Raw genomic sequence first — 26,549 nt, 5'->3', positions numbered from 1 at the left:
ACAATAAAAAGGAGAATCTTAACTGTTTCAGCATTTATATTTTTTAAAATAGATACGGTTAATTTGATCATGCTTATTGATGTTACTGGATATGAAAACCATAACCACAATACTTTATGGAAAAAAAACGTCTTTGTTTTGCCGTGTAAAAAATGTATGGAAACAGACAAAAACGACGGAACTTTAGAAATTTTTTTGAGATTCAACATAACTCATAAACTAAAAATAGAACAAGATAATTATGATATTCTATTTAGAAAATACCCAGATATTAAATTTAATCTTATATATCAATCTGATTTGGCCAAAGATATAAAAGGAATTTGCAATGAAAATGATTTGGTGGGATTTTTTTTACAGATGCGTTTAACTTTGGGGATTGGATTTTATTGGCCAAAATTAAACTTTTATCCTTCAACGCAAACCCATTTTTCAGTTCCTATTTTAAAGGACGGAAAAATGTGGCAATTGCTGCTTAAAAAAATACTGGACTTCAGAGATGAAACTCCCGTTGATATAAATCAATGGAATAATTTTATTCCTAATCCCATTCGATGTTTATTTTGTAATGATTATCCACCAGATTTTCACCCTGGAAATTTTATTGTAAATCAAAATATTTTGTATACGAAAACATTTGTATGGGTTGATAAACGGAAATTACACAAGAGAAAAAAGAAACAAATGATAATAATGTATAGTAAAAATAACAAAATATTAAATTGGCCCTTTTTAACAAAATATTGTGGAGTCATTAATGAAATGAATACCATAAATACTTTGGGTAACATGGCATTTTTTACCCCGGGTAAGATATTTACTGCCTTTTTTGATATCATCATTTCAAAGTTGTTAAAAATTCGGATTCATAATAATATCGTTGAAAATTTAAAAGATTATTATAAGAAAAAAGGAAAAAAACAACATTTAAAGCACTAGGCATAGGTGTTAATGATTTGATACAAATGCACCGAATCTGCAAACGAAAAAAGAATTATGACATTATTTTAAGCTGTGATCAGAAAGTTATTATTGTCTCCAGAAAAACCATTAGTACTAGTCCTACTACTACTACTACTACTACTACTACTACTACTACTACTACTACTAATAATAATAATAATAATAATAATAATAATAATAATAATAATAATAATAATAATAATAAAACAAAAAGAGCACCCAAACATAAAAAACATCATCATCATCATCGCCCACCACCAAACAAAAAACCAAAATTATTGTCTATCAATAACACTAGTGACAGTAAAAAAGATAATGGGTGCTTATCAGCAAATGAAAAAGAAATCACTTTAATGGGCGTCTTGACCAAAACTGGTAATGATTTAAATTCTGCACTAGATAACGAAGAAACCACAGAAGCCATAATAAAGTGGCTCCATTTCCCGAAATCCCCAGTTAATGATACTAATATTATAAGCAACCTATCACAAACCATAAAAAGAGGAGAAATTGACATTGCTATATCACAGACTAGTATTCTTAATAAAGATTATGTAGTTTTAGATAATAAATATACAAATGAATTTGATGATTATAACGCCAAAGGAGATAATATTTCCTTTGGGTGGGCGGGAAAAACTGACGAAAGAGAGAGTAATAATAATAATAATGCGTTTATAAACAACAATAATAATCTTGATATGCATAGAATTGGGAGATTTACAAGAAACGCCCCCACAAATTCCTTTTACAATATTTGCGGAATAGCTTGTTCACTTCAAAAAGTTTTAACCAAAGATTCTAAAACGAAAGAACCTAAATATATAACCAATAGTGAAATAGGTTTCATTGATTTGGTAACTACATCAGACACCCCCAAAAACTGTGGATTGATACTGGAATGTGTGATTGATACAGTAATATCAACATATAGTTTAACAGTTGGAGAAAATATGCATAAATTATTACTAAAGCTTTTTTCTGATTGTCAAAAAGTTGATAATCCAGAATATTTGGAAGAATTAGATGAAAACTATCAGTACATTTGTGCCAGCCAAGTGTTATATAAGTTTTTTAGGAAAACACCAGAAAATTTATCACACCAACAACTAATGTACATAACATCTCAGTTTGGTATATTTAATTACTTTCGAATGATGCAATATGCATTAAAAATAGAAGTACCTTTTATAGAACTTATAGATCAATCAAGAAATATATTTTGGGAGTGTACCAGTTTTGAAGGTACGTTATTCAAATTACACAGAGATGGGCTTTTTTATTCACCAACCGAATTTCTATATTTACAGCTAGATATTATTGATGATGAACAGTTAGTGGGTTCTTTGGGGTGTACAACAAATTTATGGGTTGGAGAAAGGGGAGAAAGAATTGAAAATATATTTGGTCCCTCTATTAGAATAACATCACACCCTAATAAATGCCATTTACCTCGCACTGGACACGCAGCATTTTCAGCCAAGAGTTTTGTAGGAACCCTAAGAAATTCCTTATCAATAGGCCAATTACACCAAAAGAATTTAACCGTGGCTTTTCAAAATACAAAATCATATCCTTCGGAAATTATTGATATTGCGGGAAGCTACCCCAAAATATTGGTTGCATCTGGATTTAATAATCAAGAAGATGGGATTGTTATTAGGAAAGGGGCAATAGAATCTGGAATGTTTTCAGCAACATTTTATGAAACTGCTGCTGTTAAGATGAATTATAATTATAAGGCTTCTGACGAAAACCCATTCCCAATAGAATTTATACCCATGATTACAAAAGGTACAATACTAAGAAAGGGGCTTCAAGTTGGTATATTTAAACTGAAAAATACTTGTAGTCATATTAATAGCAACCTAAAACTTTCAATTGAACTTTTTTCCAGTGAACTAAAAGTAATAGAAATCACTACTGAGGGGGGAATAGGGATGCCTAGAAAGTCCGATATCTTTGTAGATAAATTTGAAAATGTTGTAATAAATAATAATGATAATATAGGTAAAGACTGGATTTTATCGGTGATTTGGGAAGGACGGGGTAATATTATGGACGTGGACGACCCAACAAATGATTATTTTCACAATTTGGTATGTTCATCAAAAGAAAGGGCCAAGCTTCGAAGGTCATTGGCTTTTCAATCTCAAAACCCAAACTATCAGAAATATCGTTGCGAAATGATTCGCTGCGATAACATAGATATATCACAGTATATGAAGTTATATCTGACATATGCGAGTTTATTCACACCATCTATAGGTGATAAATTACAAACAACAACTTCAAATAAGGGTGTTCTCTCTGAAATTATTTCAGATGAAAATATGCCGTTTGTAATAATCAATCCTAAAAACGAGGGGGAAAAAAACACACACACAATAATGCCAGATCTTATCATTAATCCTCAATACCTCTAGATAATATATTTAATACTGGTGAGATGTTAAAGAAAGAACACGAAAACAAAACATCGATTCCATATATGAACAACTGTTTTGAATTTAATATAGAAGATTCTAAATATTATTTGGAGTTGGGAGATTTATATGCTAGTGGAATACTAATAAATCCTATAACGGGACTTCCTTATTTGACCGCCGTAAAAGATGATACTGGGGGCGTTGATTATCTCTATTATGAATATTTTGATGTAGATGACAGATTTACATACACTAGAAAATTAGAAGATTATGATCATACTAATAGGCTATGTTATAAAACTACTAAAGCCACCATCTATAAAACGCGATATTTTCTTGTTCATAACCATAAATCATCTCTCATGATGCAATGTTCTCATCCAGATGATATCATAAGAACAAAATTTTCTGGTACACCAGTGAAAGGAAAACGAGGAGGGTTTGCAACGGGCACACAAGAACAAATGACAATTGTAGGCCTTGGAGCTGAACGCCTTAATTACGAAATTTCCCAATTTAGATCTGATTTTTTGGAATTTCCAATCCAACCCACCAAAGACGAAAAAACAGAAATGAGCGATGAGATTATCCAAGGTTCAAAAACACTACAAAGGGTTTTTGATGAATTTAATCAGTATGAAAATATTGATTTATCATTAAAAATATCAAAATTAACTCATATGAAGAAAAAATCAGAAACACTCACCAGTTAAATGAATTTCGTTTTTTATTTTTATGATATCATAGTTCATTATAACAATAAAAGAATCACTGGGGGTGTATTTAGAAATAATGCATTAGAAAAATATATTCGAAGCTGAACCAGACAATTACAGTTATTTTGATGAGTATTGGAGTGGAAGACCAAGAGAATTCCCAGAACGGGAGAACAAGAGGAGTGGAAAGACGACCCATGGAAACAAGTGGACTAGCAAAACACTTTGGTTATATAATAATAATGACATTAGGGGCAAAAGTAATACGAAGAAGACTATATATCTAATTCTAATTCCAAAAACCAAACCGATTGATACTCTGACTCTATTCCAATCTTACTTTCAGTATAGTGATTAGAATTGTAATCAATGTTATGTCAGACATCTCATTCTTCTTCAGAGATTGGGAATAAGTAACGAATAAATAGATAATTTTTTGTGCTTTTCTCGTAACTGATATATAATACTTTAAATTTTTAAGCTGTGGTTTATTGTCACTTGGTGTTTTGTTTTAATATTTTTTAGTGGTTGGTTCTTGGATAAGATTTTTTTTCTGTTTTCTATTTCCATAATTCTTGCTTGAAACGGAGAATGTCGTCCTCCGCTTTGCTTCTAAAATTGAATATTCTAATATTTTGTTTTTCGTGACAAGGGTAATGATTCAATTTAGCAAGCATTAAATCGGGTTTATGCTGACTTCTGGTAATAATTGTACCCGTTGTTGTTTTTTTTATTCTTATTACATTTTCATTTAAATAAAAATTCTCTTTAAAAGAAGACTCGTTTTCCTCCAAAATACTTTTCCACGGACAAGTTGGAATTAAATAATACTTGAAAAATTTACGGGGTTCATTGCTACTTTGTGTTGGGAAACGTTTAACAATAAAATATTTATCGCTATTATTTTCATCCTCTGTATATACTTCTAAGTTTTCCTCTATAATATATTTTCTATCTGGTAGTCAGTCGGTCGGTCGATCAAAACCTATGAGATGTATTTGCGCGTTTTGCTTACATATATATATATATATATATATATATATATATATATATATATATATATATATATATATATATATATATATATATATATATATATATATATATATATATATATATATATATATATATATATATATATATATATGTATATATATATATATATATATATATATATATATATATATATATATATATATATATATATATATATATATATATATATGGGCATAAAAAAAAACCAATTAAATATATTATTGCGCTTATATCAATTAATTATTTTTGGTTAGCCTGCTAACCAGCCAAGCCCAAACCCAAAATTAAAAATTAAAATTTTTCATAATATTATAATTGCTATTCAATTAAATAATAGTAAATTTTGAATTTAGGAACTAAAATAATGGGAATGTGTTTATATTATTCAATTATTTATTGGTAATTATATTAATATCATTAGTATTATTATTATGTTCATTTGTTGTAATTGAACTTGTTCTTTTTAAAATAATATTTTTCTCGTTTTGCCTTTTATAATAAAAAAAGTGCATTAATGAAGTAATCATCAACAATATAAATAATATACAAATTACAAAACCTTCCATGCTAAGTATTTTTGATATTATATCGCCCGTTTCTTTTGTTTCGGCAGTAGAAGGTACATCATAATCTGTAGAATTTATATCTTCAATTTCCTCGTCTATATAATCTTCTTTAATTTTACAGGGCGAAGAATCAAAATAATTACTATTAATCGTTGGTGTAATATTTGAATTTATAGTAATATTATCATCATAATTTTTAGTTGGAAGGATATCATCTACACTAGATTCGGGTTCCAAATGCCCCCCACTCTTATTATAACGCCCAAGAGGGCCAGTTACATTTAAACCATTTGCAGCAACTAAAATATAAGAACATATTTTGATAATATTATTATTATTCATTTTGATGAAAATTATATAAAATTATCTATCAGCTTCAGAAATAAAATTAACCGGTGATACTTACTTAATTTAGAAATATGTATATATAACAATTTGATCAATTAATTTTCAAGAGATACAAGGACACTTATATATATATATATTTAAAAAAATTTGGTTGATATTTTAAAACTTCTGTATATATCTAAATGAAATATATACATTTAAGAAAATTGGATATCTAGGAAAAAAAATTCAGTATAGTGAATAGAATTGTAATCAATGTTATCTTAAATAAGTAACGAATAAATAATTATTTTTTTTTGTACCCAAAAAATTTTATTGGTAAATATTGTGAAATTCCAAATTCTATGGCACCTAGTAAAGAAAAAACTTTTGATCTTTATAATAACATTTTATTTGTCGCAACTTAGGATAACAATCTAATTATAAAACAAGGATACAATGATAAAGTACTAATAGAATTATCATCAATGTTATATCAGACATCTCATTTTCCTTCAGAGAATGGGAATAAGTAACGAATAGATAAAAAATTTTTTTGTGCTTTTCTCGTAACTGGTATAATATTTCAAATTTCCAAGTTGTGGTTTATTATCACTTGATGTTTTGTTTTATTATTATTTTTTGCGGTTGCTCTTTTGTTTACTCAAAATTCAAATCTGCATATATATATTATTCTGAAAAATTCCTAATTCACATTTATTTTGAAATTAAACCATAAAAATTTTCATGGTATTGCTAGTAATTATAATGAACTTATATAATAATATTTTAACGAGAAACAATTTACACTTGTAGTGACAGCAAAGCGACAATATCTTACAAAATACACTCATCTGTTTCTTTATTTGTAATGAAATGAACAGTCAAACAAGCATTTGGCTCTGTATTCATTCGACAAATATCAGTAAAATGCAAAATGTTTTGTTTTCTAAAATTTGTCAGTCCAAAATTTACTTGAATTACAAGGAAATTAGAAAATAGTGAAAGCAAAACATTTATTAGCTTGTAGTAAAGCAAAAATGATCTTATAATCTTCAACATATGACGTAAAATTATTATAAAAGGGGATTCATGTGATTTAGGAAGAGTTTCACAGAGATGAATCAAAGTGACTCCCTTGGGTATCCATTACATCATTTAAAAAAATTATATCTAAAGTAATCAGGTAAACTTTTGTAGGATTGTAGGATGTGACACTCATATATTGAAAAATAAATCAAGTTTTTTTTCATACATGCATGAAAAATGTTTGTAAATTTCACCCAAACATAATTATTATTAAATTTTCGCTTTTCTTTTTTTCTTACTTACTTTTATTTTCTCTTGAAATGTACATTTGGTTAACACAAAAATAATTTTTGGTAATAATATATTAACTTTAAAAAGTATGGACCACCCCTTTACCTACGGATCCCAAATAAGTATATATATGTAAACCATTTTTAGAATTCTGGGGGTTGATTACAATTTACTAACAAACGACCAGCGTTATTAATCATATCTTTAACGCTGTTTCTTAATTCTTCGGCATAAATATGACTAAACCCCTCTAAAAATGTATTTAGCATCGTATAATAAAAAATTTTGTTGTCTTTCGATATAATAATTTTACTTATTTCTGGATTATTAATATAAATATAGAAACACGTTAAAATATGATGAATTGGTGCAATAAACTGTTTTCCGTTTAATTCTCTATTCTTTTTATCTAAGGGCATACTCCGAAGCAACCCACTTAAATAAACACCAAGAGCTGCTATAAGATAATATTCATATGATCTTTTCCTATACTTATTTAAAAGAAAATATAAAGCTTCATTAAAATTCTTATCACTAAAGTCGTATCTCGTAGCTACGTTGTAAATAAAAGATAAATTTTCAGTAAAATTAATACAATCATTGTCATTTGTCTTTAAAAGTATTCCATTTTTTTCACTATTAATTATTTGCTTGTATATATTTTTATGATTCTCTTGAAAATATGTTTCTGTTTCTAACATCTTATTATCATTCATTAGATTAGAAATTAAACTATAGTCGATTTCATAACAAGCATACATAAGCCTTAAAATTATGGGCATTTGAAGATGATCTTGAAATTTTTCAAATAAATTTAATTCCTTAATAACAGTCGAGTAATATATTAAACCAGTCATTGATGCAGTCATGGATATTTTAGTAAATAGACACATGAAAACCACATTAAATATTTCACCCAGCGTGGTGAACATTAATGTAAATGAAATATGGTCATTGTCATAAATTGTTATATTTGGAAATTTAATCATTATATTTAACACCGTTCTTAAACTGCTTTCATTATTCAACAAATTTTGTAAAATAATATCTCTATGCGTTTTTATAAAAGAATGTACGAAATTGGCTGTCTCTTCCACGCTTGAAATGAAATCGCCCATTAAATCTTGTTTTTCATTCCCCCCTTCTTCTTGCGCCGAATGGCGTAACCCCCCGGCTATGTTTACATATCTTTTGAATTTTGGATCATTTTCAAAATGTTCCATCTTTTTGGTTAGCATGTTTTGGATTGATTTAAATTGTCCCATAAAACACTGTAAAAATTGCTGAAAAGTAATCATTTCTTCATTTTCTGTATTATCGTCGTTGATACCCAAAGAAGCAATAGTGGATGATGATGACTTTAACATATCTTCCATGATGGATTTCATTCTTTCGGGGGTTGCGGGTAAAACGATATCTGTATCTCGACTAAAAATATGTAAATCTTCAATTATATTCTCGTGGAATAAAAGTTCCATTATATTTATAAAGCAATTGATCAAATATTTGGGACTAATAAATTTATTGCTTTCATAATTAGGCAAAATGCACCGGACTGGCAGGCATCCATCATATTTATTTTTATCCGATTTATGCATTATTTTTAAGAAATATCTATTTACATCATGAATAAATTGTAAATCTTTATCCTGGCTTAATTTGAAATCGATATTATTTAAATCTATTGTGTTAACTTCGTCCCTGTTTACAAATTTTAGAAGCATGTTTTTTGTTTCACAATTTATAAAACATTTTTCGATTTCAACGGTAGTCACTTTTTAAATAAAAAGAAATAATGTTATTAACCTATAGTAATAAATTCAAGAAGAGAGAAATCGAAAACGCAAACTTTTAATCTCCAGAAACTCTAAAATGGTTTAGATATTATCTATATATATATAGTAATTTTTGGATTCGTAGATATATATGTAGTTTCGGAAATATTTCTAAGTCCAGAAGAAATTTTTTTTTCTAAAAATAATTCTAAGTACATATGAAACTCTCTATGGAAGAATCCGTATTTTTTCAGAGGAAACAAATTATGGTTTTGTACACCTAGAATATTGCCTAAAAAGACAGTACAGTACTTTATTGGAACCCAAACAGCATTAACCCAACCCAAAGAGATTACATTTCAAATAAATTTTGACAATAGGGAATCTGTCCTTCCTCTCCAAATAATCAAAAAGGATAGAATATGAATGTAAGTAAGCCTTGGGTTTTTTTTATGTATTAGTTTCCTTGGCTTAATTTTTAAGTTCCTTTCGTTTTCTGAAGGCTGTAAAGTTTGTTAGTTCGCCTTCTTGTTAATAGAGGTATCCTTGGATTTAAAGCAAAGAACGCCAACAATAAATGTTAAATACCCCATCTATGAATTTTCCCCGACTTTCTTTCCTCCTCGAGTTTCCTATCATAAAAATCCTTTATTGTATAATCTAAATAGACATAAAAAAGAAATAAAGTCACCACCAAAAATAGTATAAAATACGTTTTGTATCCCATTTTTTTAATATCATGATAATTTTATAAATAAATTTAGTGAAGAATGAAAACAATAATTGTTTATGATTAATAAACCTAATGCCTCTACATAAACAGCAAAATTATTATTTACCTTGGGTAGTTCTTCACCAAACTGGAATGTAAACGAGCAAACTGCCAATTTACAAAAGTGGTTCTTCACCAAACTGGAATGTAAACGAGCAAAATGCCAATTTACAAAAGTGGTTCTTCACCAAACTGGAATGTAAACGAGCAAAATGCCAAATTACAAAAGTGGTTCTTCACCAAACTGGAATGTAAACGAGCCAAATGCCAATTTACAAAAGTGGTTCTTCACCAAACTGGAATGTAAACGAGCAAAATGCCAAATTACAAAAGTGGTTCTTCACCAAACTGGAATGTAAACGAGCCAAATGCCAATTTACAAAAGTGGTTCTTCACCAAACTGGAATGTAAACGAGCCAAATGCCAATTTACAAAAAAATTATTTCAATCGATAATTTTGATCGTAATCATTAATTGAAAAGATAAATTATTATATATATTATACAAAAAGTGTAACTGCATATCCACAAGAGCAGGTAAAATAATTACACATTAAATATCCATTGAGTTGGTCATATGTTATTTGGAATTATCTATTTTATAATAATATATAGTCTTTCAAGTTTACCGGATCGTACTTTAAATGACAATTATATTGTAGCAATAAATCTTAACAATATACAATTATAACTGTGAAAACTGTCATACAATATTTTAATTTTTAAGTTGTGGTTTATTGTCACTTGGTGTCTTGTTTTAATATTTTTTAGTGGTTGGTTCTTGGATAAGATTTTTTCTACTTTCTATTTCTTTTTCATCACAATTTTTGAAACAGAATGTCTATATTATTTCCCATTCATTTTCAATATATGGTTGATGTAAAAATCCCTCTCTTAGCAGCCCACTACTTTACCCACCTCGAGGATGCTTGGCTCTTTTAGCAATAGGTTAAAAAAATATCCTCTTTCGGTTTTTTAGTGAAACTCGTCTAGCTATTGAGTCTTCTGTATCATCAAAAAATATCCTCTTTCGGTTTTTTAGTGAAACTCGTCTAGCTAGTGAGTCTTCTGTATCATCATTAGTTTCTCTTTGTTTTCATTTAAGGTTGAGAATTTTGGTTTTCTTTTTGTATTTACGGTTTCTTCATCCTTGAGTTGGTTTGTAATAATCTTCGTGGGGGGAATTTCCCTTTTGATGTTTTCCTTTTCTTCATCTTTGTATGGATTCGAGGGAAATTCTTTTTTGACTGGTTTTTCTTCCACCTTAAAAATCTTCTTTTCTTCTAATAATGATTCTGGATCCACAAAAATCTTGTTTTCCATGTTCCACTCTTTTTCATCTTTGTATAGATCAAAAATCTTCTTTTCTTTGTTTGTTTTTTCTTCATCCTTGGGTTGGTTTGTAATAATCTTCGTGGGGGGAATTTCCCTTTTGATGTTTTCCTTTTCTTCATCTTTGTATGGATTCGAGGAAATTCTTTTTTGACTGGTTTTTCTTCCACCTTAAAAATCTTCTTTTCTTCTAATAATGATTCTGGATCCACAAAAATCTTATTTTCCATGTTCCACTCTTTTTCATCTTTGTATAGATTTGGGGGAATTTTGTTCTTGATTCGATTTTCCATTTCAAAAATCTTCTTTTCTTTGTTTGTTTTTTCTTCGTCCTTGGGTTGGTTTGTAGTAATCTTCACTGGGAGAATTTCTGTTTTGGTGTTGATGCCCCCTTGTTCGTGGTTTAAGAATTCTTCCAAGTCTTGAAAATAATCATCTTCCCCCGACTCTAAAACATTTAGATAATTTTCAATGTCTGGAAAAGACAAGAAACTATCGGGTTTCAAATCTGAAGTATCCCCAAAGGGTGGGATATTTTCAAAATCATTATCTATTTCTTTTTTAGATATATAAAATTTATTTGTGCAGTATGAACATTGTACTTGAACCATTTTCATTTTCACAAAATCTTGTAATACGTGATAATGATCGTGATGATTAAACTAGTCAAGCCCAAGACACAACCAACTAACTGAAACCTCCCCTGAGCTGGTATATATACTGTGATTACACTTACCCCCCGCCCCCCCATCCAAGCCATAAAGCATATAAATAATGGACCGAGATACGATTGGGCCCAGTACAGTTTTAAAATGAGTGGGTATTCCACTATGCAAGCAAGCCATGCCAAGAAACACATTCTATGAAATTCTGCGGTTTCTGCGATTTGACTATAAATCTACACGCCCAAAGAGACTCAAAACTGACAAATTTGTAATATTTTTTTACAGATTGCAGTAGATTTATAGATAACAACATTGTTTGCTACAAGCCGGGACCTAATATAACTATTGACGGGCAGCTCTTTCCTAGTAAGACAAGACGTCCTTTTACACAATTTATGGCACCAAAGCCCGATAATTATGGCCAGAAGTACTGTTAATCTTTTTCTTTCGAATTGTATATAACCCAAAAGTTTTCGTCATTATGGTGATCATACAATTTAGCAAGCATTAAATCGGGTTTATGATGACCTCTGGTAATAATTGTACCTGTTATTGTTTTTTTTATTGTTATTACATTTTCATTTAAATAAAAATTCTCTTTGAAATAAGACTCGTTTTCCTCCAAAATACTTTTCCACGGACAAGTTGGAATTAAATAATACTTGAAAAATTCACGGGGTTCATTACTATTTTCTTTTGGGAAACGTTTAACAATAAAATATTTATCCCTATTATTTACATCCTCTGTATATACTTCTGCGTTTTCCTCTATATTATGTTTTCTATTTGGTCGACAAAAATAAATATCTAAAAATAAATAATTGCCCATTTTCAGGTCGGCAAATTGTTTAATTTTTAATTTGTCATGATCAATATTCCGTAAATATCTGAATTAGGCACTATCCTCATTTACAAGGCGATATTGTTCTTTTTCTCGTGAATAAAGATGAAAATATGCTGTTTTTGGAAACCAATCGGCCAAATTTTCTTTGTGATATAGTGTAAATTTATTGTTTTTTTCCTTTTCCAATACAATTACATAATCTGTACTCTTGTATTCTTCTAAGAAATCATTGTATGATTTGATTATACGCGAACATTCACAATTACCCTCTGGATTTAACACCAATGTAAATAGTTTTTGTGTGTTTAAACCATAAACAATATATATACCATCGACTAGTATTCTACGGTCGCTTTTACAAATAGTATCCGTAATTTTAAAATAATAGAATATTATATATTTATCGTTTGGAATGTCATCACAAAGTAAAATTTCAAGATCATTATACAAAAAATCATCAATTTTTTTTAATAAATTAACTTTGATGGGATTCTGTACGTCGTCCATCGTAACAATAACTGAAAACAAAAGAATATATATATATATATATATATATATATATATATATATATATATATATATATATATATATATATATATATATATATATATATATATATATATATATTATATATATACACTTATATTATAAAATAATATATAGAAATTATAACAAAATCAAATGAAATATATACATTTAAGAAAATTGAATATCTAAGAAAAAAAATTCAGTATAGTGATTAGAATTGTAATCAATGTTATGTCAGACATCTCATTCTTCTTCAGAGATTGGGAATAAGTAACGAATAAATAAATAATTTTTTGTGCTTTTCTCGTAACTGATATATAATACTTTAAATGTTTAAGTTGTGGTTTATTGTCACTTGGTGTTTTGTTGTAATATTTTTTAGTGGTTGGTTCTTGGATAAGACTTTTTTTCTGTTTTCTATTTCCATAATTCTTGCTTGAAACGGAGAATGTCGTCCTCCGCTTTGCTTCTAAAATTGAATATTCTAATATTTTGTTTTTCGTGACAAGGGTAATGATACAATTTAGCAAGCATTAAATCGGGTTTATGCTGACTTCTGGTAATAATTGTACCCGTTGTTGTTTTTTTTATTCTTATTACATTTTCATTTAAATAAAAATACTCTTTAAAAAGAAGACTCGTTTTCCTCCAAAATACTTTTCCACGGACAAGTTGGAATTGAATAATACTTGAAAAATTTACGGGGTTCATTGCTACTTTGTGTTGGGAAACGTTTAACAATAATATATTTATCGCTATTATTTTCATCCTCTGTATATACTTCTAAGTTTTCATCTATAATATATTTTCTATCTGGTAGTCAGTCGGTCGGTCGATCAAAACCTATGAGATGTATTTGCGCGTTTTGCTTACATATATATATATATATATATATATATATATATATATATATATATATATATATATATATATATATATATATATATATATATATATATATATATATATATATATATATATATATATATATATATATAGTGGGCATAAAAAAAAAAAATTAAATATATTATTGTGCTTATATCAATTAATTATTTTTGGTTAGCCTGCTAACCAGCCAAGCCCAAACCCAAAATTAAAAATCCATATTTTTCATAATATTATAATTGCTATTCAATTAAATAATAGTAAATTTTGAATTTAGGAACTAAAATAATGGGAATGTGTTTATATTATTCAATTATTTATTGGTAATTATATTAATATCATTAGTATTATTATTATTATGTTCATTTGTTGTAATTGAACTTGTTCTTTTAAAAATAATATTTTTTTCGTTTTGCCTTTTATAATAAAAAAAGTGCATTAATGAAGTAATCATCAACAATATAAATAATATACAAATTACAAAACCTTCCATGCTAAGTATTTTTGATATTATATCGCCCGTTTCTTTTGTTTCCGCAGTAGAAGGTACATCATAATCTGTAGAATTTATATCTTCAATTTCCTCGTCTATATAATCTTCTTTAATTTTACAGGGCGAAGAATCAAAATAATTACTATTAATCGTTGGTGTAATATTTGAATTTATAGTAATATTATCATCATAATTTTTAGTTGTAAGGATATCATCTACACTAGATTCGGGTTCCAAACGCCCCCCACTCTTATTATAACGCCCAAGAGGGCCAGTTACATTTAAACCATTTGCAGCAACTAAAATATAAGAACATATTTTGATAATATTATTATTATTCATTTTGATAAAAATTATATAAAATTATCTATCAGCTTCAGAAATAAAATTAACCGGTGATACTTACTTAATTTAGAAATATGTATATATAACAAGTTGATCAATTAATTTTCAAGAGATACAAGGACACTTATATATATATATATTTAAAAAAATTTGGTTGATATTTTAAAACTTCTGTATATATCTAAATGAAATATATACATTTAAGAAAATTGGATATCTAGGAAAAAAAATTCAGTATAGTAAATAGAATTGTAATCAATGTTATATTAAATAAGTAACGAATAAATAAATATTTTTTTTTGTACCCAAAAAATTTTATTAGTAAATATTGTGAAATTCCAAATTCTATGGCACCTAGTAAAGAAAAAACTTTTGATCTTTATAATAACAATTTATTTGTCCCAACTTAGGATAACAATCTAATTACAAAACAAGGATACAATGATAAAGTACTAATAGAATTATCATCAATGTTATATCAGACATCTCTTTTCCTAATTCACATTTATTTTGAAATTAAACCATAAAAATTTTCATGGTATTGCTAGTAATTATAATGATAAGGCCACAATGAATATTTTTTTAATAATAATTATTATTATTATTTTGTTTATTTATCTTCTCTTATCAGCTAGGAAAATACTCCCTCCATAATTCATCGACAATCGTTTTTTTTCTAAACCCAATCGTTAAAGTATTTTGTTTTTCATCACTAAGGTAATCATGCAATGTAGTAAGAATTAAATCGGGTTTATGATGATCTCTGGTAATAATTTTATCTGTTGTTGCTTTTTTTATTCTTATTACATTTTCATTCAAATAAAAATTTTCTTTAAAATAAGACTCGTTTTCCTCCAAAATACTTTTCCATGGACAAGATGGAATTAAAAAATACTTGAAAAATTCACGGGGTTCATTACTATTTTCTTTCGGTACATTGGTAACGGTAAAATATTTATGGGGATTATTTACATCCTCTGTAGTATATACTTCTTCGTTTTTCTCTATATTATATTCTCTGTTTGGTGGACAAAAATAAATATCTAAAAATAAATAATCACCCATTTTCAGGTCGGCAAATTGTTTAATTTCTAAATCGTCATGATCAATATTCTGTAAATATCTGAATTTGGCGCTATTCTCATCGACAAGGCGATATTGTTGTGATTGTTCATCTGATAAATAAGGATGAAAAGCTACTGTTTCTGGAAACCAATCGGCTAAATTTTTTTCGTAACAACTAGAAATTTCATTTTTTTCCTTTTCCAATACAATTACATAATCTGTACAGTAGTTTTTTTTTTAAGAAATCATTGCGTGCTCTGATTATAAGCGAACATTCACAATTACAATCTGGATTTAACACCAATTGAAATAGTTTTTGAGTGTTTAAACCATAAAATACATACATACTATTGACATACATTTTACTGCCATCTTTTTTGATTAAATTCTCCCCAATTTCAAAATAATAGAATATCATGTATATATCGTCTGGAAATTCATGACAAATTATAATATGGTCAAGATCATTCAAAAAATTATGAATTTTTTTGAATAAATTGACTTTAATGTCCATCGTAACAATAACTGAAAACAAAGGAAGATATATGTATGTATATATATACAATAAAATAAAATATATATAAATTAAAACAAAATCAAATGAAATAATACATTTAAGAAAAATTAGATGTCTAAGAAAAAAAATTAAGTATAGTGATTAGAATTGTAATCAATGTTAGGTTAAAAAAGTAACGAATAAATAGATATTTTTTTTCTTTTCTCGTAATTGGTATAATATTTTAAATTTCTAAGTTGTGGTTTATTATCACTTGATGTTTTGTTTTATTATTATTTTTTGCGGTTGCTCTTTTGTTTACTCAAAATTCAAATCTGCATATATATATTATTCTGAAAAATTCCTAATTCACATTTATATTGAGATTAAACCATAAAAATTTTCATGGTATTGCTAGTAATTATAATGATAAGGCCACAATGAATGTTATTTTAATAATAATTATTGTTATTATTTTGTTTACTTATCTTCTCTCCCTCCATAATTCATCGACAATCGTTTTTTTTCTAAACCCAATCGTTATTGCATTTGGTTTTTTATAACTTAGGTACTCATACAATTTAGCAAGCGTTAAATCGGGTTTATAATTACCTCTGGTAATAATTTTACCTGATGTTACTTTTTTTATTCTTATTACATTTTCATTTAAATGAAATTTCTCTTTAAAATAAGACTCATTTTCCTCCAAAATACTTTTCCATGGACAAGATGGAATTAAAAAATCCTTGAAAAATTCACGGGGTTCATTACTATTTTCTTTCGGTACATTGGTAACGATAAAATATTTATGATAATTATTTACATCCTCTGTAGTATATACTTCTTCGTTTTTCTCATTTGGTGGACAAACATAAATATCTAAAAATAAATAAACACCCATTTTCAGGTCTGCAAATTGTTTAATTTCTAAACTGTCATGATCAATATTCCGTAAATATCTGAATTTGGTGCTATTCTCGTCTACAATGCGATATTGTTGTTGATAAGATGAACAAAGATGAAAATATGCTGATGTTGGAAACCAACTTGCTAAATCTATTTCGTAATAATTAGAAAATATATGATTTTTTTCCCTTTTCAATAGAATTACATAATCTGTATGCTGGTATTTTTCTAAGATGTTTTTGCATTCGTTGATGATAGGCGAACATTCACAATTACCATCTGGATTTAACGCGAATAGAAATAGTTTTTGAGTGTTTAAACCATAAAATACATATATAACATCGACCGGTATTTTATGATCGGGCCGTCTATAAATAATTTGCTTATTTTCAAATTTAAAATAATAGAATATCATATATTTACCACTTGGAATTTCATCACAAAATAAAATACTGTCGTCAAGCTCAACCAAAAAATCATCAATTTTTTTGAATAGGTTGTGTTTAATGGGATTTTGTATTTTTTAATCCATCGCAACAATAAATGAAAACAAAGGAAGATATATGTATATATATAAAACTTGTATAAAATATTATAAAATAATATATATATATAAATTAGAACAAAATCAAATGAAATATATACATTTAAGAAAATTGAATATCTAAGAAAAAAAAAATCAGTATTATTTATACGTCATAATCTATATTTTTGTATGGTTGGTCATAATTACTGTTATTATTATTAGTATTATAAAGATATTTTATGTATAGTATATAATAACTTATACCAGTTTTTATTTGTAATACTATTTAAGATGGAAGATCAATTCATGGACATCTTAGATAAAATAAAAAACCAAAAAATAATATACATAGTAATCGAGGGAAATATTGGTATCGGCAAATCTACTTTATTAGAAAGGTTTAAATCGCAACTAAACAAGAAAAATGTGCGCTGGACGTTTTTACAAGAACCTACTGATGAATGGTCGAATGATACAGCAAACAAGAACAACCTAGAAAAATATTACAAAAATAAATCTGAATTTTCAGAAATATTTCAGACTGGTATTAATTTTACATATATGAAAAATATAATTAATATCTTTTATGATATAATTCAAAATGAAAGGACCGAGATAGCACCACATATAATCATTGGAGAAAGATCTATTTTAAGTGGTATTGACGTTTTTTGTAAACTGCACGCCGATAAGAATCTATTAAGGAAAGATTTCTATGATTTATATAAAAATATTGCATCAAAAATGTTATTGTTTAACCCAGATCTAATTATTTACTTACACGGACTAAATTTTGATGTAATGTTGAATGATAGAATAAAACGCAGAGGTCGTAAGGGCGAGGAAAATATTGATATAAATTATCTAAAAGAAATAGATAAATAATATAATGAATTATTATTCTCAGATAGCCCAAGTGTGTGTATTTCAAACAAAAGGAATATATTATCACTAAATTTAGCTAATGATGATATGAACAAATTTGTAGTTCGGGTAATTAAACTTTTAACTGATAATTTAATGGAGGATAAATATTATGATAAAATGTTTGGGGAGGATAAATATTATACACAATAAAATGTTTGGGGCAATATAATTTTACTTCCATTTATTGGTTTATTTTACAATAAGCGTATGCTGGGGCGTTGAAAGAGATATTTTTTTTCCACCAGATTCAACGCACAATTTTAAAACCTTTTTATATTTTTCGAGCATACATATTTTAAACTCTTTTTCTGGAATTTCCGATAATATCTTATCTATTATTTTTTTGGCTTTATTTTCATCTAAAGTTTTTCTATCTTCTAGAGAGATTGCCTTTTTGATTATCGGAAAAAGCCAAAAATCGCAAGAAGCCAAATCAGAACTATAAGATGGATGTGGCACTTTATATTTGAAATGGGTGTCGATAAAATATTTTATCAAATTACACGTATGAGAAGCAGCATTATCGTGATGAAGTCGCATTGTTTTACTTTTCCACAAATCTGGTCGATTGATTTCTATGGCCCCAATCAATTGCTGGAGAACTCCCAAATAGTATTCTTTTGTTAAAGTTTGATTCAGTGGAGCATATTCGTGGTAAATGATGCCTTTGTAATCAAAAAATACAGTTAACATGAGGTTTTTGTATTTTTTTTCGGATGCATCATAAATTTTTATCCACATTTCGTCTCCTGTAATAATTTCCTCGGTGAAAGATGGGTTTATATCTATATCAGAAATTATTTGTTTTGCAATCATTACACGGTTTCGTCTCTTCTGAGGACAAATATATTGGTTTTGTGGCAAGAACGACGAAGATTGAGAATTGTTTGTTTTTTTCGTTTTATTGATAGATAAATTATCTGTTTTTGTTGTATAAGTTGTATGGGGCCATTCTGTTTCTTCTTTATTTGTGTTTGATAATTGTAAATATGTGGGCTCATTTGTTTTTTCTCTTTTTATTGATGGTAATTGTGAATGTACCATATCAAGAAAATAACGATAGTTTTTTGTGTGGTTTATTTTCATGAAATGTATATAATCATAAAATAATGTAAGTTCTTTTATCATACTCCTCATTATTATATCGTCATTAAATTTTTTCCTTAATTTTTCTATTATTTGTGTTGCTGAATGTCCATGAGTATAATAATCACATACAAATGCTAAACATCTCTCACTTAAAATGCTCATATTGAAATGAAAATAAAGAAAGTTTTATATATAAAGCACTTATCGCGTGATATGAAACCAGAATGAAGGGCGAGAAATTTATCCCTCTATATATATCTCTCTCTCTCTCTTTCTCTCTCTTTCTCCAATTAACTTTACATAAAATTATATAACTATACAATGAAAATGAGAAATAATTTAAGAATATGTGATTTAAATTTATTTTATAATACAATATATATTTACAAACGTAAAATTATTTCGGTTCAATGTTCTTTGTATATATATGTTATTGGTTAATCAATTACCAAATTTTCCAATGACGTTGCCGTTTGTAATAACCATCATAGTAAATATATTATTTTGTAAATTTAAACAATCGTGTTATTTTATTTAACCACAAAAAAACAAAATTTATTTGAATGTTTGTTATTACAAAATTTAGATATACCACGAGCCCGTTAAAAAAATTATAATAATAATAATACCATTAATAATGATTCATTACTTGATATAACAAAAATCTAGGTAAAATATTTCAGGTATAGAATATGAGATATAACTTCATTTTATAATACGATGTACATTTACAATTGTAATACCTTCCATACTTTCGCGTTTACAACAAAGCCCATTTTTTTCAAAAGAATTAGATAAAATGGAATTAATTGTCTCCTCTTCATCAAATATTTTTTTTTCGATATACTTTACCTCAATTTCAAGTGAGTAAGTATCTTTCGCCTTTATAATTTTTCTTATTGCGGGCACAGTGGATTTTAAACAACACGATATACACCGGCCAATAACATCATAATTTAATATATCACATAGATGATTGTTGTCTAATATAATGATATTCTTTATGTCATTTGAAAGCAATACAGAAATTTCAATGTTACTTTCAGATATTACAATCATCAATTTATCAATTGGTTGTTTTTTTATAACATCAGTATTCATATATGTTATACAATTGTTGAATATTACAAACAACTATAAAATATTTTTAAATTCCTGACTGATACAGTTTTTAACTTTATCATTGATAATAACAGATTTGAATTTTTTTAAAATGTCTGGAAATTTTCTGGCGATCGAATAACATTTTTGTTTTTTAAGTATATGTGTGTAATTGTTGCCACCAAACGATTTCATTTCATCGTCAAATCTTTTGACCCGAACAATTTTATCGAGAAAAATTTCCCATGGTTCATATTTTGTTTGTTTGAAATATGACCTTAGGTAATTTAATTCATCATTATTATGGAAACTGTAAAATACAAATATTTTACAGTTTACATCTGACATATTACAAGCTGTTAAAAGATAACTCAACAGAGAGTTAATTATCTTATAAAAATGATGTGTGTGGTATTTTATGCTTAGGTATATGTTTTTATATCCTCTACTTAACAGCTTTTTCATTTCTGGTATAATTTTGTTGATACTTTGTTTAGAGTCATCAATTATAAAGATGGCATCGCAAATTTTCCTAGGAAAATTTTTAGTTGTGATGCTTACCAAAAATTTATGTTCTCTATTCGCGTCTCTTATTTGTGAGGCAAGAACAATATCCTTCTTTTTATTTTTCTTTACATAATCTTCGAGATTGTATATCTCGATATTCAAACTGCATTCATGTCCGATAAAACACCTTTTTGAGGTGAAATTAAAAATATCGAAAAAAAGGTGTTTCATTTTTAGAAACTTCTCGTGCATATTTATTGTTTCTTCTTCTTCTTCTTCTTCTTCATCATCGTCGTCGACGTCGTCATTGTCGATATCCGCCTTATCATTTGATTTTCTTTCTTCTTCTTCTTCTTCTTCTTCTTCTTCTTCTAAGTCTTCATATTTTTCCTCATTTTTACTTGTTACTACTGTTTTTTTCACTAAAATGGGGGCTATAGTTTTGTAATCTCCTTCTTCTTCATCATCGTCGTCGCCGTCGTCATTGTCGATATCCGCCTTATCATTTGATTTTCTTTCTTCATCTTCTTCTTCTTCTTCATCATCGTCGTCGCCGTCGTCATTGTCGATATCCGCCTTATCATTTGATTTTCTTTCTTCTTCTTCTTCTTCTTCTTCTTCTTCTAAGTCTTATTATTTTTCCTCATTTTTACTCGTTACTACTGTTTTTTTCACCAAAGTTTGGGGTATAGTTTTGTAATCTCCGTTTTTTTCACAACCTAAAAAAGGGTATTCATTTTTTTCACAACCCAAAAAAGAGTATTCATCATAATATAAAATTGGGTCGTAAAATTCTTTTGCGGCAGTGGGTAGTGGAGAAAAACAATTTTCCTCTAAAAATCGTCCAGGCGTAGGAAGATTGTACTTCATTTTTTTGAGGACGGTGGGCCCCTTATCCACGGAGCTCTTTACATTTATTCTCTTCATCGTAAAATGAGCCCCGTTGGCTCACCCTTGTCCTTTTATTGTTCAATATATTGTGTGCTTCCCCACCAAGTCGGTTACATTAACCTGTTTAATAAAAAAAAATATTTGAATATATATTTTTGCCACAAAAAAATTTAATGTGTGTCAACCACCAATTGTGTATTTCAGTTAATCAAATTAGTAAAAAAAAAAGAAGCGTGAAAAATATTATTTATCTCTTAAAAAAACTCTTAAAAAAACCGTGACAAAACTCAAATCCCCAAAAAACTACAATTTTATGAACTTTTGAGTATAATTTTATTAACTTTACTACAAAAGTTAATAAAATTCCTATATAGGATTTTATTAACTCTATAAAATAACAACATTTGTGTCACGCTTTTTCTTTCAAATTTCAAATATATATATATATATATATATATATATATATATATATATATATATATATATATATATATATATATATATATATATATATATATATATATATATATATATATATATATATATATATATATATATATATATATATATATATATATATATGATAAGATTTCAAAATTCAAATATGCATTTATTATTATTATTATTATTATTATTATTATTATTATTATTATTATTATTATTATTATTATTATTATTATTTTCAAAATGAAAACAACAGAAAATATATGTATATATATATAAACTTATATTACAAAATAATATATAGAAATTAGAACAAAATCAAATGAAATATATACATTTAGGAAAATTGAATATCTAAGAAAAAAAAAATTCAGTATAGTGATTAGAGTTGTAATCAATGTTATGTTAGACATCTCATTCTCCTTCAGAGAATGGGAATGGGTAACGAATAAATAAATCATTTTTTGTGCTTTTCTCGTAACTGATATGTAATATTTTAAATGTTTAAGTTGTGGTTTATTGTCACTCGGTGTCTTGTTTTAATATTTTTTAGTGGTTGGTTCTTGGATAAGATTTTTTCTGTTTTCTATTTCTTTTTCATCACAATTCTTGAAACAGAGAATGTCTGCTATTGTTTCACGTTCATTTGAAAAATTCATAATTCGTGTTTACTTTGAAATTAAACCATAAGAATGTTCATAGTGTTGATAGTAATTATAATGATAAAGCCAAAATGAATTTTTTTTCTTATATACCTGACATAACATTGATTACAATTCTAATCACTATGCTGATTTTTTTTTCTTAGATATTCAATTTTCTTAAATTTATATATTTCATTTGATTTTGTTCTAGTTTATATATATCATGTTTTATATGTATATACATATACATATATTATCTTTTGTTTTCAGTTATTCTTACGATGGACGACGTACGGAATCCCATTAAAGTTAATTTATTCAAAAACGTTCATAATTATTTGTATGGTCTTGATAAAAATATTTTAATTTGTGATGACATTCCAAGCGATAAATATATAATATTCTATTATCATGAAATGATAACAACCAAGCGTAAGGTTATTTGTAAAAAAGACGGCCGTAAAATGCTATTCGATAGTATGTATTTAGTTTATGGTTTAAACTCTCAAAAACTATTTCCATTGGTGTTAAATCCAGAGGGTAATTGTGAATGTTCGCGTATAATCAGATCATACAATGATTTCTTCGAAGAAAACCGCTTTGCAGATTATGTAATTGTATTGGAAAAGGAAAAAAATAAACCTATTTGTAATCATTACGAAGAAAATTTAGCCAATTTGTTTCCAAAAACAGTATCTTTTCCTGATTTATCACGCAAACCACGATATCGCTATCCTGATTTATCACCACCACAATATCGCCTTGTAAATGAGAATAGCGCCAAATTCAGATATTTACAGAATATTGATCATGACGATTTAGAAATTAAACAATTTGCTGACCTGAAAATGGGTGATTATTTATTTTTAGATATTTATTTTTGTCCACCAAATAGAGAATATAATATAGAGAAAAACGAAGAAGTATATACAGGGGATGTAAATAATAGCCATAAATACTTTATCGTTAGAAGTTTGCCAGGAAAAAATAGTAATGAACTCCAGAAATTTTTCAAGTATATTTTAATTCCGTCTTGTCCGTGGAAAAGTATTTTGGAGGAAAATGAGCTTTTATTCAAAGAGAATTTTTATTTAAATGAAAATGCAATAAAATTCAAAAAAACAGCAACAGGTACCATAATTACTAGAGTGACCTTATCATCACCAAAGTACAATACAAAACATAATACACATTGTCCGATTATGTAAATGTATTGGAGAAGGAAAAAAATAAAAAACAATTCTAGTTATTACGAAGAAAATTTAGCCGATTTGTTTCCAAAAACAGTATATTTTTCATCTGTATTTATCAAACGAACCACCACAATATCGCACTGTAAATGATAATAGCGCTAAATTTATAAAATATTGATCATGACGATTTAAAAAATTAAATATTTTTAGATATTTGTTTTTATCTTCCAAATAGAGAAAAACGAAGAAGTATATACAGAGGATGTAAATAATAGCCACAAATATTTTATCGTTAGACGTTTACCAGAAAAAAAAATAGTAATGAGCTCCACGAATTTTTCAAGTATTTTTTACATAGTGAAAGTGGACTGAAAAGGATTGAAATTGAGGATTTAAAGAAACTTACTAGTAAAAAAATTACGTCATCTTGCCATTTACTATGGTTGAGTGGGAAGTGGATGAAATTTAAGGATATTTCACACTGGAAAGGCTTTTTTGCCTTTCCCTAATTTAAAGGCTACCTCTTCTGATGCAATAAACAGTGTATTACATTTTGCATCTGATTCATGTAGAAAAACGAGTAAGAGTGTGACATGTGTTACTTTTGACCAGCCACTATAATGGAAGGCAAGAGAGATTATGTCCTCTACTGAAAACAGTTTGAATTTAGGTAAAGTTTCCATGCGACTAGGTGATTTTCATCGCTTAATGTCACTTATGGGTTCTATTGGGTACATCATGGCCGGTAGTGGATTAAAAGAAGTGTGGGAGACGCTTTATGCACCTAAATCTACAGACAAAATGATGACGGGACACAGCAGATTTTCCCAGCGCCCTTCGAGCACATCTGTTAACATATGCTGCATTAGGCCAGCACCAGTAAAAACCTTGTTCAGTTTTTTATATCAACATTACATACATCCTCGTGTTTTTTTGTCTCATAAACAAGTAACTTTAACTTGGCTTGGAATTTCCGGTTTGGGAATTATTTGGTATTTTATATCTGGTGCAATCATTTCTGATGAGGATAAACTAGAGGTTCAGTCCATGCTTCAACAGTATGATAACAAAATATTGACTGCAACATCAGCAAAGGAATTGGCTATCATAAATAGCATTGTAAAGAAATTTAACACTCATGAGCAAGAAGTTGCCTTAAGGGTCAAAACAGCAAGGCTTTGGATGCAATATTTCCAGATGGTGACAATGATAATTACCAAAAGATTCTATTTTCGAATTTTTCGTCATCTTTGTCTGCTTTATATATTGGTTTGACACGAATAAAGGCCTTTCTACATCCACGAATTTTATCTTCATCGCTTTCACATGGAAATAAAGCAAATCTATCATCTTCTGCTCCTCTAATTATCCTTTCATCGTGATTATAACATTTTATATAAACAGTTAATGTATGAGTTTTATTATCATATGTTGGACGATTACATGGACACGCGGTACATGGCTGTTTTATGTCATTAAATATGTTCTTAAAGAAAACACCACAATCACAATGTCCAGTTTCTAAGTTATATCCGGGTGTAGCTGAAAATGGGGGTAATGCCGCCAAACACGGATCTTTAAAGCATGTCGTTTTGCTTAAATTCTTATTAAAAATAAACCCACGGGCTTTATCACAACGACATCCACATCTATCTTGAAATTCTGTGGAGTGAAAATCCGACGGTTTATATTTTTGGGGTATTTCCTTTGGAGAAATAATATTATTATCAATGGTAAATTTACCATTTTTATCCTCTCTTTGGCA

General features: G+C 27.7%; 1 protein-coding gene across 1 annotated transcript in view; it reads right to left on the bottom strand.

Annotated features, from left to right (window-relative positions):
* LOC137647970 (uncharacterized) overlaps nucleotides 1–25,524 on the bottom strand; it is a 37,522-nt gene extending 11,998 nt beyond the window's left edge. Inside the window, exons 1-2 of the mRNA XM_068380914.1 lie at nucleotides 25,500–25,524; nucleotides 21,667–22,241 (exon numbers count right to left, since the gene is read on the bottom strand). Of these exons, the coding sequence (XP_068237015.1) occupies nucleotides 21,667–22,241; nucleotides 25,500–25,524 (600 nt within the window). The remainder of the gene's footprint in view (nucleotides 1–21,666; nucleotides 22,242–25,499) is intronic.
* Between the last annotated feature and the right edge of the window lie 1,025 nt (nucleotides 25,525–26,549).

This window comes from Palaemon carinicauda, chromosome 10, assembly GCF_036898095.1.
Source record: "Palaemon carinicauda isolate YSFRI2023 chromosome 10, ASM3689809v2, whole genome shotgun sequence".
Classification (NCBI taxonomy): Eukaryota; Metazoa; Arthropoda; class Malacostraca; order Decapoda; family Palaemonidae; genus Palaemon; species Palaemon carinicauda.
Note: the sequence above shows the minus strand (reverse complement) of the source record. Positions and strands in the feature narration are given on the sequence as shown.